The 18,156-nt window shown below is 38.9% G+C and overlaps 1 protein-coding gene across 2 annotated transcripts in view; it reads left to right on the top strand.

The window, feature by feature from the left end:
* LOC133524320 (sarcolemmal membrane-associated protein) overlaps window positions 1–18,156 on the top strand; it is a 43,563-nt gene that overhangs the window by 1,612 nt on the left and 23,795 nt on the right. For both annotated transcript variants that reach the window (XM_061860258.1, XM_061860257.1), the window contains exon 2: window positions 9,977–10,093. In XM_061860258.1, coding sequence (XP_061716242.1) covers window positions 9,977–10,093 — 117 coding nt within the window. The remainder of the gene's footprint in view (window positions 1–9,976; window positions 10,094–18,156) is intronic.

The raw sequence follows: 18,156 nt of genomic DNA, 5'->3' as shown, positions 1-18,156 counted from the left end.
CTGGTTTTCTATTCTTTACCATACCTTATAAAGCCCGTCACAGATGGAGCGATAATATACCAAAAGATATCTTATAGCAAAGCATCTTAAGATACCTCTTTTAGACTTCATTATAATTATCAAAGACTTTGTATTATAATTATCATAGACTTTGTATTTACTCATGAGTTTAACTGTAAGGTGTCACTGTGTAGATTACTGATACCTCCTTTAGACTTCATTATAAATATCAAAATTAATAACCATCATCACCACCACCAATCATCATTATCAGTGATTATGCTGAGTATGTGCTATATCTCATTGTAGAAGATAATTTGATGCTTAAGGATTTTCGATAGATACCTTTATGTTTTGGCTAAACAAGCAATTTCATTGAATCTTGTTAATCTAGTATCACAAGATTCCTAATCTGGAAGTTTACAATTGATAAGAATTTATCAGTATTCAGAGCCTGTACATACAAGGATTTATCTCAAGTAACTAGGTATGTATGGCGTTGATATTTTTCAATACTCATCGTATATATTTATTTTATTTTCAGTTTATACTAAGGTAACATTCAACCTTATTTTGGTGAAATGGGAGTGCTCTCTTTTAACTATTTGTTATAGTAAAAACCAAATTAAAATTACGGTTTTTACCAGCTTTTGTTCCACATGAAGCACATGTACGTTCTAGCTAGGTTAATAATGTCCATTGAAGTTTTTTTGAGACCAAGCTGCTTAAGACACTACTATCATGTGTAGTTTGTAGATACTGAGTTTTTACACAGTATCTACAAACTACATGTTTATAAACATAAACTAATTTTATGGCAGGGTAGGAATGGTGCATTCTTTTACAATTAGATACTTTAGTTTTTGCGAAAAATGTCTGTAAATAATTTTTTGAATTTACACACCTAGTCCTCCTTTTGGAAGTCAATATAAAGGACTATTATTATTTAGGTAAGCAATAGCAAACCAACGTAACTGTTAAAATGTTATTGACCTCAATCAAAATAGAACTGACCAACCTTCCAATTCTAAATGTTAATCAACATAAGCAAGCAAAGCTTTGATTGATTCAATAGTCATAATAAAAAATATAAGAGCCAAGCCGGCTCGCCATCCTTATTAACGTTTCAAACCGCGTCTCCCTATGCATGTAAGTGATTCCTCTAAGTATGCAACTCAGGCACGTTTGTGGTCAATGTAAACCTTATACACTTGTAGCCCCTATGTTAATAGTATTAAGGTCTAATACTAGTCGAACTTTGATTGCATACCGTACATTCGACTCCAAATTATAAGCTTACACATTTGCACTTTATTGCACTGCAATAAGGCGACGAATGCGTACATATTACAGACGCAAATTGTACTAGTCCTGCCTTAGTCAACGTGACCCGAAGTACTCGAGACAATTGTGCATTGGCAATTAAATTTAATGAGATTAAATTGTGCTATTTCTGGACATCTGCCGCTAGTAGCGGATGCCAGTCTTATCAGTATTACGTCTCTTTTGAGGAAAATTACAGGTTAAAAAATGTTGTAAAAAAATTGTTGCGTTCCCTATAAGCATTATTTTTTATCGCCTTATTAATTGGAACGACCATGTACGAATATTTTTCAGTCATTAATAGATTTAGGTTTATTATTCTACCCACTGACGCGTGGCCGACGCAAACTTGGTATTCAAATCAACAAAATAATACTACATTTAGTAATTATGTTATATTATGTTATGTTATAGCGGCGCAGGGGCAGGCTATGAGCGTTGAGATTATTCTTTTACATTTTGACAAGATAGTTGAAATAAATCCAAGCTCATCGTAACCTTCATACCTACTGAGAAATGTAAATGCGCGGTAATCTTGCATCTAAAATGACCACACATTTGCTCCTCAATGAACTCTAACCGCTATACCTACCTATACTAAAGGACACGAGGAAGGAGCAAATTACGGATAAGTTCGCAGTAGATTGAGTATGTTAGTCGATAAATGTTTATAGGAGGGTGAAAGTACCCGCAAAATTAATCGCGTTAGTACTTATTCAGCGTGAAGCCAAATATTGTGACCTAATAGGATTTAACGGTTGTATAATTTTGCTTTTTTTCTACGCATTAGATGGGGCCCATTTCACAAATGTTAAATGTTAGAAGTCTATAACCATGGCACCCCATAGGGGAGGATGGGGACAAGGAATTGCCAATATATGTAAGAGTTATACCTATTTTATGCTATTTTATTTTGTGCACGTATGTTACATGTGTAAGCGTTTGAGATTTGCAGATTGTGCTGACTGCTGTCTCCTTGCAAATACTGTTTTGAAAATAGGGGGGTTAATGGGGTTGGCAACTGTCAAAGGTTTGCATAGATGGCGCCATCATAGCTTGCCCCTGTCTCTAGTTTTGTTCTATGAGATTTGGCTTAAAGTACTGGAATCCAGGTCACAAAATTCCAAAAAAAAAACAAGAATTTGACACAATTCTAGGGATTGACAGGGCAAGCTATGATGGCGCCATCTGTTTAATACTTCGACCGGCCAACCCCATTATTTTGGTTTGTTTTCTATGCCGAGAATCCATGATTGTTTTGTAAGGAGTTTTCTTATGAGTTTTTATAATTACCATAGGCACCACCCCATACAGTAATACAGTATGTTATAACTTATTGAACCAGTGAAACGTATATTTTATTTAGCATGTCCTTAATAGTTACATGCCCTAAATTTTTAAAAGTCCAGAGAAGTTTTCCTATTCTCGTCATAATGCATTCTGTGTGAGAAATGAATATCGTTAAAATAATTGCAAAAGTGCAGCAGGTGTTTTGTATAGTTTATGTGTTTATTTTAACTTGCCAAATACCGTAATGTTTTGTAGCATTAGTAAAGCTACATTTGGCGTACTACGTGGTTTTATAGAACAACATTTCGGAGGTCAGTTGGCTAACCTACAGCGCGGTCGGTTCTTGCTTTACATTACCTTACGATGTGACTAATTAAATAATTAAGCAATCAATAAATTTTCATTGGCGTCAAGTACGTTACATTCGATCATCAATGCGAAGCGATTTACATCTCTAGTTATGTGCATAACCGACGACTATTCGCGTGTAATACGGCTATTATACTCGCAACGCTAGGTTGCATCACAGGAAACCAGTCAAAATGTGAACTTCGATTACACATGGTTGTCTTTTATATTATGTCAAGCTATTCGAGACGGCATATATAATTTGTGAATAAGATAGTAGCCCGTCCGTTATAGACATATCGCAAGCATGATTAGAATTTATAACAGAGACATGATGCAAGGTATAACACTTGATCGGGTACGAAATGGAAAGGAATCACTTCAATGTAAAAACAACCTTTATTGCTGCACTGGCATTGTTTACACTTAATTTTCGATTCGATTCTTATAATAAGATCAGTCACATATAACAGCTAGTCCAGAGGCTCCCAACCTTTTACCCTATGCGCCTCGCCCAACTGGCCCGAAATGGAGAGTACAATCAATGCAATACAATACAAATACTCATTATTGCACACCTCAATACAGAAACGATACAAAGAATACAGCACGATAAGAAGGGGTAAACAAAAGGCGATCTTATCGCTAAAAAGCGATCTCTTCCAGACAACCTTTAGGTAGCGGAATTTAATAAACTTATGTCATGTCAGTAGGTGTTCCAGATGCAGTAAAAGAAGTCTACATAACCACATATAATTATAATAAGTAGAAGAGTACATAACTGATTGAGGCTTGTAAAGTTTCATTAATTCTCTTCTTGTTGTGCCATGTCATCATCTGACGTCGGCGACCATCTCTCGGAACTTATTTCTATCCTTTGCTATTCTGCTCAGGTTGGCAGTGTCATTAACGAGTCCAGCTTTTAATGTTATCTATCCAGGCTAGCTTCCTTCTTCCTCTACTTCTTTTGCCCTCTATTTTGCCTTCTATTATTTTCGTTAGAATTACATATTTATTGTTACGATATATATGTCCAAAGTATGAGATCTTTCTTTTCTTTACTGTTTCATTAATGAGGGGATTAAAATCTGGAACCGCTCGTTGCGCCCCCCTTGGAATCACCCAGAGTTAGTCAAACATACCTACTTTTTATCCTTTTAATGGTTTACAACGAAAAGATGAGACAGGAGTGAACCGATTACAGGTCTCTGAATAAGCTCCTCACTTTATCGTGTAGATATCAGATAATTATTACATGTCTCAATTGTTCTTAAAATTAAAATTATACAGTCGATTAGTAAAAATCACATATCACAAGAGCAGGAAATAACATCTACAATCTGCCTGATGGCGAATCCTTTTTCTCGGCCACATAGTGCGAAAGGATAATTAGAGCCTGGATAAGTTGATAGGAATCGGGAATGCTGGCGGCAAGCAGCTAGCTCGAGAAATATTAATATTCCTCAAAATTTTACTCCACCGTGAGACTCGTCCAAACTTCTAGCGTGGTCAACTTCGGGTGGCTGTGATCTTCGATTACCAGGGAACAATCAGTGATAGAATATACATAATAGAGCTTCCGTAGCTTTGTCTGTTTTAGGTTAGGCACTAGATGCCTTAGATACCGAAGCTTCCGCCTACGACTAGCAACCGGCTCTTTGCCGTTTATTCCATTAATCGAACGCCATTCTGAAGTCTCGTAAACGGTGGTGCAATGTTAATAGGTAGCTTGTCTCAACGTGCATTATTTGGGGCAGCTGTTTGAATGCTCACCGACGTCATAAGAGTTCAAATTGGTATGGTTTCCGTCAATAAGTTTACGTTCTGTTGGAAGTCGGCATCGTACCTAACTAATTACTTGTTGTTGTTTTTGAATGTCCTTTCTTAAAATTCGTTTTCAAACTTTTATGTGTATAGAATTAACGATTTCAAGGCTTCTAATATTTTTTTAGGATTTCCTGAACGATTGCCGAAAGTACTTTCAAAGGTTTTTTTCTTTTAAATCAGTTGCGTTGTTGGAAGATCTAACAACATGCCGCGAGATCAAATAAAATTGTATATCCGTAACTATTTTAGATAGAAATTTGGTTTCTAATAACGCCTTCTACCAAGTTCAAAGAATATGATATAAGTATAACAACACACCCATCAGTGGTCGTAGTCGTAGCCCGTTGTTTGAACCTTCTGCCCTACTCACTAATTACCGGTGCTTACAAAACGAGGGTAGCACAATGCCGCGCTCGCTCTGCGCATATCTATTAGCTCTAACAATGACAACGTAGGCTAGACATGTTGCCTCGAGAAACTTTTTTTAAAAGAACCATGACGTGTATGAATTGTAAAATATCAAGCTTTGGGACACCGACTACGAAATAAAGAAAAACGGAAACTTCAAAGGAACCTACTAGTTTCAGTTCCTTTGGCCTTATGACGCAAATAATTCAGTTTTAATTGTCACTATTTAGCTTTTTTAGAGTGCGCCTAGGGTAGTAAACTCTTTTTTTGTTATGAATTATCATTAATGAAATCGTATCGGTTTTTCGTGGCACCTCGTCGCAAAATAGTTGAGTTCACCTGTAAACTAAGTAGGCTAACGATTTTATGACGAGTTGCACGGTTAGTTGTTTTTGCCTACCTGATACTATTGTCCTCATTTTTGGGTTGCTGGTTTTAGGTCCATTTGCTCTACTTTATTGGCTATATCGCATCTGTCTAATATTAGTAATATGTCTGTGGATAGTTTGAATCTTGGTTACATTCACCGGTCCATCGTGTTAAAAATCCCTTCAACTCTCTATGAATACATAAACAACCCCTATTAAAATATTCAAGGTACAGCTTAAATAATAAATAATGCTCAAAATTAGACAATACTGAAGTGACGCCATGAGATCGTAATGGCTGGCCTTGTTCCTGTGCTTCATCGATACGGTTCGCTAAATTAGCTATAATTGAGTTACAGCTTGCAGTGGCGGATCGTTCAAAGAACTCGATTCCCACCGGCTTGTCTAATTTCAGCCCGTTGAGTACTTTCACGATCGGTTTATGGAGAAAAGGAAACCAAAATTAGCTCCGGGTTCCCTACGAATATTTGTGACGCGCCGCCACTGACAGCTTGTGAGGGCGTTCTCTAAGTACTTCCTTTTTACTACTTGGGTCATATAGGTGTAGATAACTCTAAATACCAAATTAAGTGAATATGGTTTTGTATTTTTGGATGTGTTCGTTGGCTAATAAGTAGTCGTGTACCGACTATATATTTGGCGGACTAGCCGCCTAATCGGCGCTCGGATGGACGATTAGTCGGGCGACTAGTCCGCTAGTTGGTGAAATCCATAATCGTTCCATTACTATTAAGGTTACATTCGGATGGCCACTGCAGCTTGGTCCACGTTCGTATTATATGCACTTGAAAAATAATTGTTTAGCTCTTTTGCGTCGCGCTATTTATCATATTAGCTGAAAGATGTACTGTGCTGGTTTAAAGACTAAACAACTGGTCATGTGAAGTCCCAATTCAACTATCTTCTGTAATCTTGGCATACATATTACATACTTAACAACATTAAGAATTCCTCTACGGATTATCTCATTCTTAATTAGAATTTTCTTAAGAGCCCGTCTTTTATGAGGATGATAGGTCCATTAGTCCATTACACATGAATTAAATTTTTTTTTTTTTTTTTTTTTTTTTTTATGAATGAATGAATGAATGAAATCATTTATTTCGAGCTAAAAACTCATATAGTGTTAGTACATACAACAATTATTATTTATCTACCTATATATCTAAGTTAGTACAATATAAACAAAACAATAAATACCTAAAACTACTTAACATAATCTATGTCGATGATGCGTTGGACCGTTGGGTTCATGCAGTTGGTTCCAACGCCTCATCAGTGGGCAGTCCACTCTGACGACAAATACGTTTAGGAGACTGTTGGTGCTACCCTGCAACCTATGCAATAGGGATGCCGCTCTTTTACGCATAATAGCGTAAAAGTCATCCGTACGGGCATCGGCGAACATCCCTGATGCACTGCAGTACCGAGGCAGACCCATCAGTATCCTAAACGCATTATTATATTGCACACGCAGCGCATTGTACGATCGCTGCGAGAAGCTGGTCCACAGGCTGCAAGCATAAAAAGACTGACAATAAGCTTTAAAAAGTGTAACCTTTACGTCATTGCTACACTTTGCAAACCTGCGCACCAGCATATTGCATCTGACCGTCAACGCCCTGCGCTCTCGTTCCAAATCAGGATCGTCATTAAGGCTTTCGGTGAGCCATTGACCCAGGTACTTAAACCGCTCTACTCTCCTCAGGGCGGTACCATTTAACTCAACCCTAGGAACTTCCTCTAGTTTCTTGTTGCCGGCCCTGAAGATGAGTAGTTCACTTTTTGTAGTGTTATACCTGAGCCCATGTCTCTCCGCATAATGCTCACATATTTTTAGGAGCTTCCTGAGCGCTCTGATTGAGGGAGCCAGCAGCACCATATCATCAGCGTAACTTATGTTGTTGAGGCAGGTACCGCCAATGTTACAACCAACCTTGGCGCCACTGAGTTCCTCAATCAGCCCGTCCATTTATACCACGACGGTGGCAAACAAGCATACGGCCCGCCTGATGGTAAGCAGTCACCGTAGCCTATGGACGCCTGCAACACCAGAGCAATTACATGCGCGTTGCCGACCCTTTAAAAACCTGTACACTCCTTTTTTGAAGAACCCCATACTGTAGCCCCTCGGGAAAACCTCGGCATTCCACAGCCGAAGCGTTCGCGGGAGGAAATTCCTCTTAAACCGCACAGTACGCGACCATTTAGGTTCTAGGGTGTGAGGATGAACACCCTGCCGACGGCGAGCGGTGCGGTGATAGAAAGCGGCCGTTGGCATCATGTCAAACAATTCTTCAGAGCACAGCCCATTGTACAAGCGGTAGAACACACACAAGGAGGCAAAGTCTCTCCTTAGACTTAAAGGTTCAATACCGCTTGTGAGTTTGGGATCGTCGACGATTCGTACAGCGCGCCTTTGGACTGAGTCGAATGGTCCAAGCTGGCATGCAGGTGCTCCTGCCCAAAGGTGACAGCAATACTCCATATGGGGTCTGACTTGCGATTTATAAAGCAGCAGTCTTTGCCCCGGAGTAAAGTATCGCCTCGCTTTATTGAGCACACCCAGTTTTTTGGATGCCAGCGCAGCCTTTCCTTCCAGGTGGCTACGGAATTGGACGTCACTGGAAATGTCGACACCGAGGATCCCAATACTCCCTGATATGGTAAGGACTGAGCCTTGGAACTGTGGGACCACAGTAAATGGGGTTTTCTTAGCGGTAAACGCGCAAACTTGTGTCTTGGTGGTAATAATAAGCGGATAAAATATGATATTTAACATGTATGTAAGTTCTCGTATGCGCCCTAAATAAGTATTTATGTAAAATAGGTATAAATATTGGCTGCATATTTCGTTGATGGTCGGTGTAAGTGGGAAACTAATCAAATTATTTTAATAACCTATTAATTATATATATATTTAACTTTTCGATGTTGGCGGTTGGCCCTCTGCTTATCTCTAACTTATATAAGGCTGACTAAGGCCCTCGGCACACGGGGCGTAAGGGCAAGGGTCGCGTAAGCGTATCGTAAAAACGTTACGAGTACGAGACGCATGGAGTTCGGCCCTCAGCGTGCACACACGGTGCGTAAGCGTAAGAGACGCGTAAGTGTTATACGTTAATACGCGCGTCGAACGAGAGTTGTATTTATATATTTATTTTCAAACTTTTAAAATCATTATCACTACATTAGCCACCCTGAAAAAGTCGGCAGACGATTAATACTCACACAAACAAAAGTCTATTACCACCTGCCTATTATTTATTTCATACTTAGTAATTGCACCTTCAATAAAACTATTGATTTGTCGAACAACTGACCTATTCGGCGTTGGGCAATGCACGCGAAGCATTCAATAACCCACATTGTACCTACATACGTTTCATTAACATATTTAAGATAACCATGTAAACAGATACGTGTAAATACAATGTGTAATAATTTATAGCATTCAGTTAATCGCAAACACTGAACCCAAATCGTACAAGTAAACAAACTATTGTTCCTACTCCGAGAAAGGTCTCGTTTACACATAGATATTTAGATCATTTGCGCGTGAGTAGAGAACTAGCAATGTCATTGTTGTGTGTGTAGTGCGGTACAGATCCCACAATTAAACTAGAACAGTAGTATACACACGATAAGATTACTGCTTTATATTGTTGATTGACCGTGTTTTTTTTATTTTATTTTAGATTTTCATAGAACGCGATTATATACATATACCTATGATGGAAAGGATATTGTCGTTTTTATTTTATTATCTGAAACACACATTGGTGGCGTCATCCGGAAACCACATCAGTGTGATAACCGCCATAATAAGTTATTACTTAGATGTCGTAGTTACACTAAGTATTAGACTCGCCTCAGTTGCCACAGCTCGGCAAACCATGAAAATATACTGCGTATTACCTTTAATACAAGCGGAAGCCTAATAATCATATTTATTAAACAAAAGATTCGCTTGTATTACAGGTTTACAGATCTTTATAGAAACGACCCACTGAAGACGACTCTCGTAGGCGGGACACCTGTTGATACCTATTGGAAAGCGATGCCTACGTTCGACGTACAACTTTGTTGATGTAACTTACATTTCCCTGTTAGCTAACAAACAATCACGAAGACTCGAACAATGCGGGCCAGGTCAACAATTTGCCGAGTCAGTTTTTTTTTTATTTAAGCTCACGAGGAATTAGATAAAACCTCCTCAAAAACGGCTTACTAATTTACAATTTAACAAAATCTACACTTAAAGTGAACCGTTCTTGTGTACCGGTCCCTAATCTAACATTTTCGCATTGTACAAATGTAGCACGTTTGCTTTATATTTATAGACCTTATGGTTAGTAATTTGTATTTTTACTTTTTCTTTTTTTTTACAGATTGGACGCAATGTATATCGAGCGACTCCCAGTCCTACAAATACCATCTTCGAATGTCGAGTGCTATCGCGGCACCACGCTACGCTGTACTATGACAAAGGACACTTTTACCTCGTGGTAAGTTCATTTAACTTCGGTTATGAAACATTTCGCCAAATTAGTCCATGTCGAATTTTAAGCCTGTTATTAGAAAAAAAAACTCTTTGTCAAATGTCGTAGGAGCGACAGATAGTCTAATACTCCTCTGCTTGGCAAATGGCCTGGTTAAACCCGGACGTCGCATTATTGAGTTTTTCGGAACTTACATTTGATATTTAGCACATTTTCGCTTTTCGCTAAGGGCAACCTTGTGAAGAAACCGGACTAATAATAAGTGTCCCTCCTGGGTTGGAAGGCAGATGGAGTCGCTTGTGCAAAAAACTAGTGCCTACGCCAAAACTTGCGATTAGTTGCCGAGCGGACACCAGGCTCCTATGAGCCGTGACAAAAAACGGAACCCTTATAGATTCGTCATGTCCGTCTGTCTGTCCGATTATTTTGTTCTTGAAGAGATCAGGAGAGAGACTACTCTCTTTAATTACATAGGAAAAGTACAGTCTTTCCCCTGGTCTCGTCTAAAATGCAAAAAAAAAAAATACTGGTGACCTTGCAGGTAGGTATACATGGGAGAGTTGTTTTAATGAAAATATTGTATAATTAGATCAACAATTTAACGTTTATGTCGTGCCGCATTCTCTATGTAAGCAATTAACGCTCAACTTAGAATGACCCATTTAACAAAGGTATTTAGAACTATGTTAATCAAAAATTTCAAGTCTTATCATCGCGATTGTTGTAGACTCTGACCACGCTAACTTTGCACAAACAGAAAGAATGCACAGCTACATATATCACTATAAGCTCTACTTGATGTAGCACTTAGCGTGGTCCGACTCTAACAAATACGATATCATAATTTTCTTGTATTGTGTATTGTGATGGTATAAAATATTAAGTATTCTTATAGCCCCACAGTCTTTAATAGTGATAGTGGAACACTGTTACGCGACACCATCACGCCTATTGTATTGATTTTGTCAAAGTCGAGAACCGGTCCGTATGCAGGTGACCTAAATGTTACCAAATGATTTCAATGTCGGTCGATAAGACCTACACGGCAGTTCATTCATTATTTGTCTCATCTAACTTGTTGTGACTTAAGTTTAGACGGCTCAAGAACTTGCATGCAATATTCGATTCATTGCTAACTACAGATTACAATGAAGTCGATCGAGCAAATACTGCAATGTTACGAAAATCGCATGCAGTATCTTAAACCGTTTAAATGGGACTTTATCAATTCGTCTGCATAGGTAAGAATAACTCAGGTTTGTCTTAAAATAACATGAAATTAGAAACACCAACACGTGAAAAAATTTTACAGCACCACCAGGGGTGGAAGAGATATTGAGCCAAGGCTTTAAGAACTATCATTAGCATATCACAAAACCTTTACAGATTTTAATTGATTGACACTCTTCTACGCTTTTAACCCTTTCAACCCTTTAAACGCATCTTCTTAGATCTGAAAAGTCACTGTGTGATAATCTGTGTCCGCGGCCGGCAAACTGTACCACTTTATCGCTTGCCATAAGGACGCCTTGACAGGTTATTCGTATAAAGATACGAGCAAATCTCTAAAGTTATGGCAAGCGGCAAGCGACAAAGTGGGACCTTTGACTAGACTTTGAGATATATAGTTTTTTACGCAGCATCATAGATATTTAAAAAAAGTTGTCGATAACCACTCGATAACCCAACTGCGCACCGGTATTTATAGTTATTTTTAATCCAATCCAAACGGTGCGTTGCAACTTATGCTCGAGTGCGTAATTAGCATCCATCAGGTGGAACGTCATGCGTACTAGTTACACGCTTGTTTTTGCTGGATTCTGGTCATCATATAATAAATTTAAAAGTGGAAAAATTACTGTCTTGGGTGAAACTTGAACTCTCGGTTTCTGGATCGATACTCCAGTCATGGTCATATCATCCTTTTCTGCTTATTATCGTCCAGTGCTGAGTATATATGACTCTTTGAGTACGCCATATCTCCTAGTCCGGACATAATCGTACCCAGTAATATCCGAACAAACGGCTTCTATCATTTAGTAGCGGCAAAAAATCTACTATATCATATACTGTATCATCATCACGACCATATAGAATATATATGTATATATATTATATGCTAACGTGGGTGCCTGTTGCCACGTGCAGTGGTACGTGAGTGTAAGTATACACAGGTATACACTTACGTGTAAAGTTAAATCGAATCATTGTTTTACAATTTAATACCCACCGGGCTACCGCAAAAACTTGGGCAAATTATTTAAAAAAATGTACCTTAGTTTGATCAAATTGTCGTTAGACTTAAATCGACCGGGATATAAACCATGATTAGCTTCTATATTGTTTATGGGCTCCCGATATTTCGACGCAGTTACATGCATCTTGTTCACGGGTAACTGGAGATAGCGGGTGGGTGTCAAAGTTATGTAGACCGCGCTCGGTCTAACCTCACCTTAAATTGTTGTTTTCATACGTCCCTGTATTGTGAATGTCATCGAAAAAAAGTCGTTTTTGAGAAATTAAAAAAAAAAAACAAAATGTAACTGAAAAAATATGATACATTATTTGCCGCTGCTGTACCTTTTGTAGAGAATCGGACAAAAATATGAGTATGTGAGGTTAAATGTGCTAGTTGTAGTTAGTAATTATTACTAATTAGTGCTGTACAAAGCACGCTATTCAAAGGTATGAGCAGATCTGAACCTGATTCTGTTTAAGCCCAGACATATACCTATTAGTGTAGACAAACTAAAATGCTGATTGTCATGTGACCTACATGTGCGCTCAGTATTTTTTTTTAATAATAAATCGGTCGCATTAAGAGTATGGCTTAACTGATTGTAAGCAGTTATGTTGCTTATTCAACATTTTCATGTATTTTTCTTTAAAAAAACCCTAGTCCTTTAAGAATTTTACAACATAAAGTTCATTCCACAGCCGGAACGTGGGTATAAGTGTCGTAAAATCAAAAAGGCTTATTTTAAGAATATAGTTTATAAACATAAACATTTTATTCACTTGCCGTTATAGCAGAAATTCACGCGATTTTGACCAAAAATGGTTATTAGTAATAAAAACAGGAAAGTAAGGCCAAAACAGTTCAAATATATCTGAAGGCTAACTCGAAACGCTAGTCGGCATAGCTTTTAACTCCGGGGATACAGTTTTGTAAGTAAATTTGCATATACTCGTAGAGACAACGGCGGCACGCTCACAGGCTTATTATTCCTATTGGTGGCAATGCGCATCGCCTCTCCGGGAGCAAAGTTTTAAACTCCTTCCCTTCCCTACGAGACATAAATATATCACCAATAAAAACATCATTTTTTTAGTTTCAAGTAGGTAATGGCAATGGCATTTGTTGTGTATGTGTGACCACATAATCCGAGCACCGACTTAAATGTACTACACAGGCTATCGAGAACAAATTGTGTCCGCCGTTTTCGGCGTTTGACGTCTGTCACTAAAATAAAGAATAGCGTAGCTAGCGAGAGGCGAAACTGTTATGACAACTGTTCATTTTCCGCCTACATACGCACTGTAAATAATCTAAATCATTATTGTGTGTATATATATTCTGCAAACAATAAGGTAGGTATCATTAGTACCTACGTGTTACATCTGCGAAATGTAATCTGTGCGCCAAAGAAAATGGCGTACCACCGCGAGTGTTTAAAGTGACGTTCCAAAATAATTTAAATGAGCTTAAAAAAACAAGAGTTTATTTTGCAGTGGATTGTTATTATATTGCTTTTACTATGCTTCTTGATATTATTAGAATACATTTTCATAACGCACAAAGGCATTTTGATTGTTATTTTTTTTTAAATTTTCGTTCCATGCATGGCATCTCGCCAGAAGTCGGAGACGTACTAAACGCAATGAAGTGCCGGCACTTCATTGAGGTGTGGAAACATTTTGTTTAGAGATGCCGACTCTAGTACAATACCTCAAAGAATCCGAGGGCCGATACGAATTTGACAAGTTGATATTTCGGCACTCATTACGTCAATCGCAACTAAACTTCCTCGCACTAATACTTATAGAAGTACGAGTGAGATGCACTATGAGTGATATGAAAATTAGATCATTTAATAATGTATGTATTAGCCTCCCGTAACATCCTCGCGCAACCGAAGACCGTTATTCTGGTCAACTACAGGCGATTCGCTTAGTAAATATTAGTAATTCAGAACCAAAGGCCGTGGGCGGAAATCAGTGAGAGTTAACCCGTTCAAGGCTCTATTACAACGCTTCACTACGTGTGGGATGAGTGATCGCTGAGATATAATCGCGATGTCGTGCAGATTAACTTGGTGATTATGATTATGACACGGTCTTGCATCGCTGGGCTCGGAGACATTTATCGGAATAGACATTTGTATGAAATAATGGTTGTGAAAATCTTTGCTTCCCTTGTGATTAAGGTGTTGATACATATGAAAAAATGGGCGCACCACCGAGTAATGTGCATTGAACGCTAAGAGGGCGAATAATGATGTTCTTACTGTACGAGTAGAACTTCATCTTTAATTTTCCCAATTATTTTGACCCAGGTCTGATGATGAAACTTACAAGGAATTGACGGATTCGTGCATCATTTTTTTACAGCGACTTTATGTACATCTCGAAAATAATGCCTTGATCGAATCGGATCAAGATTTTAGTCTAGTAGACTAGTAGGTTCAAATTTCTACTAGGTTATGCTTCAAAATTTCTTGACAGTGCTTGGTCACCGTAAAACCGTATTTGTGGAGTGCAAAGTTTTTAATAAAGAAAAGACGCTTTCCATATCGATTTTCGTACATTAACCCGTCTGTTGCTATTTCTATTGCACGCGCATAACTATATTTCTATCGAGCTCGCACATTGACAACCGGCATCATGGGCGGGACAGCCAAATAATTATGCGCGTGCAATAGAGATAGCAACAGACAGGTCAATGTACGGAAATCTATGTGCAAATCGTCTATGCTTTAGCAAAGCAACTTTAGTTTAAATGTACCCAGTTTACGAAACTTCTGTGTAATTACTAAGCAGAAACTACTATTAAACCATAATTCTTGCCTCCGTACGTTACATTACCGCTCTTCCTTTTCGCACATTGCAATATACATTATAAAGGACCACCCACCAGCCCACCGCCTATGCCGATTTACTGTGGTTAGATTTTAAAACCCACCATACCGAATCGTTAATTACGCTGATGTTGTGTTCCATTAGACAATCAATTGATAATCTATTGTCAAATGTGTCTAGGCCAGTGGTCCCTAACCTTTTCAGTCCTGTCACCCCTAAGACTAACTAGGGATCCTGATTTTTTTTATACTACGTCAGTGGCAAACTAGCATACGGCCCGCGTGATGGTAAGCAGACTCCGCAGCCTATGGATGCCTGCAACTCCAGTGGAGTTACCTGCGCGTTGCCGACCCTAACACCCCGCACCCTGGTTGAGCTCTGGCAACCTTACTCACCGGCAGGAACACAACACTATGAGTAGGGTCTAGTGTTATTTGGCTGCGGTTTTCTGTAATGTGGAGGTGATTTGTCCCCTCCTCCCAATAATAAATAAAAAATAAAAAGCATTTATTTCGGACAAGATCCAATATACCTATATAAAAATACAAAACAACAAACAATCAAAATATTTCCATCTAAATTACATAAAATATTAATTAAAAATAATAAAATACGGATAAAATTATATTAACATTATTCATTACATTAAATCAAAATTATCAATTAAATTACATTAAAATTATCAATTAAATTAAATTAAAATTAAATTATATTACAATAATTACTTGTCGTAGTGGGCATGTGGCGTGTGAGATTTCGCCCAGTGGCCAAATATTGGGCTGTCATGGGCCCCTGCGACCGCGCTCAAGAGCCTTTTGGGGCTACCACGAACACGACGCATCAGGGACGCGACGCGTTTGCGTATAATGGCATGAAAATCGTCCGTGTATGCCTCCGCGAACATCCCCGACGCACTGCAGTACCGTGGCAGCCCCATCAGCATCCTGAACGCGTTATTGTAGAGGACGCGCAGCGCACCATAGGCTTTTTTCGTGCAGTTGATCCACAGGCTGCAAGTGTAAAAAGTTTGGCAATACGATCTGTACCCCTAGTGTAAATAAATTCGATTTCGAAACGTGACGTACGCGTTTGCGTTTAGTCTCATTTTGTATTGGATTTAGAAAGAGCGCGCCAAGCGGGACGTTTTGGAAACTCAAAATCCTATACAAAATGAGACTTAACGCAAACGCGTTCGTCACGTTATGATGTCGATCAAATTTACACTAGGGGTACTGAACAAGGTTATTTTAACACTTGTGCATTTTGCAAACCTGCGGATCAACATGTTGCCTCTCACTGATAGTACCCTGCGCTCCCTCTCAACGTCCATGTCATCATTTTGAGACGCAGTGACCCAATGCCCCAGGTACTTAAACTGTGTTACTAATTTCATCAATAGTCTTTCTTATAGGTCTAATCTTTGTTATCTTTAATTAAGCTTATTACCCCCGTGAAATACCAGTTTTACTCCCACGGGGGGTAATTACCCCCAGGTTAGGAACCACTGGTCTAGGCATTTTGAGTACCCTGGAATGTACAAATATATTTGTTGGCTAGTTAGTTAGTTATGCCGGACATTTTCCGCAAATCGACAACCATTGTGCCAATTTTGCGTGAAAACGAGGTAGCACTACTCTAGCCACCCCAGCTCCTCCACGAAACCTAGCAGTGTCTTCAGTTTGCTAAGTGCCTCCTTTAGGATGCACGGAGTCCCTAGGTATTTGTTCCTGTATACGTCTACCTGTTGTTTGTTGGCTACTGTAATATACCTGTGTCAAAATTGTACATAAAGTGACGCACAATTCGCTGCTCCCAGTTCCAGTATGATCGATTCTAGTATGATTTCCGGAAAATATATGTTGTGCTGGGTTGGCTGCGTAGATATTTCATAGCTTACCTAGCACGAGTGACTAAGGTTTAACGAAACTGTTATTATAATATGGATGATTGGATGAAGCTATACGAACTACACTGATTATTTTCAGCAGAAACTATCCAATATTTTCGTAAAATAGCTTTGACTTATTTACTGCACTACGTATTATCAGCATACCCCGGGGTTTTCGGTGCGGGAATGTTTTACACTAGCCAAAAAACAGGTTAAAACTATAAAAACCAATACTATTTTAATATTTCTAAGCGCATTTGAAGCTTACCTTCTATTTTTAATTCATAGTTTGGTAATTATTTTACAATAGACAAAGCTATAAATACAAGAAGACATTCCCGCACCGAAAACCCCGGGGTATGATTATCAGTTATGAAAAAGCAGGCCTTTTGATGTAAACCTAAACAACGACTAAATTCTAAATTGTCGATCAAAATCTAGCCTACAACACAAGGCGCCATTGTGTCCGTAATTTAGAGGTCGACATTAGATACGGAGCATTGTTCTATTGCATTCTAATCATTTCAGCTATCTGGCATCAAGCCGTCGGGTATGGAATGTCGTTTGTGTGACCGCTTGTTTGTTTTGTCATCTCTGTCCGCCCAGATGACTGACGTACAGTTTCTGCGGAAAATATGCAGTCCCATTTCTTGTTATTAGCACCCCTAACTTGGACCACGTCGTCCTTGTTAGGTCGCGTCAGCTCTTCGTAGTGGTAGCCGAGGCATGCGCTTAGGCACAATGCTATGGCAGCTTCTAATCGGTTTTTCAACTCCTCTGGCTTACCCGAGGGCCCCTGGTAACGAAGCTGCGAGCAAAATTCCTAGACTCTGCAGGGTCGTTGACATCAGCATCTACTGTAAAAAAACCTGTTATATGCGTTTCAATTCTCATTATCAAAAACGTGAAGTTGTGCTAGTGCAATTTGTACCGATTAGATGGCGCGGATTAACGTTTTAAAGTCGAGTTAGCGTAGAACTCTGTCTCTGCTCTCCTGCAATGTCCAGTCCCGGTGCGATAGGGTCCGTCGCATCTCCGTATAGTGACACACCAAAGCTCCGCGAAACTGACCATCCTGTTATTCCTGTTTCGGTTTACCTTT

The sequence above is a fragment of the Cydia pomonella genome, chromosome 13, assembly GCF_033807575.1.
Source record: "Cydia pomonella isolate Wapato2018A chromosome 13, ilCydPomo1, whole genome shotgun sequence".
Classification (NCBI taxonomy): Eukaryota; Metazoa; Arthropoda; class Insecta; order Lepidoptera; family Tortricidae; genus Cydia; species Cydia pomonella.
This window is presented reverse-complemented; position numbering and strand designations above follow the sequence as displayed.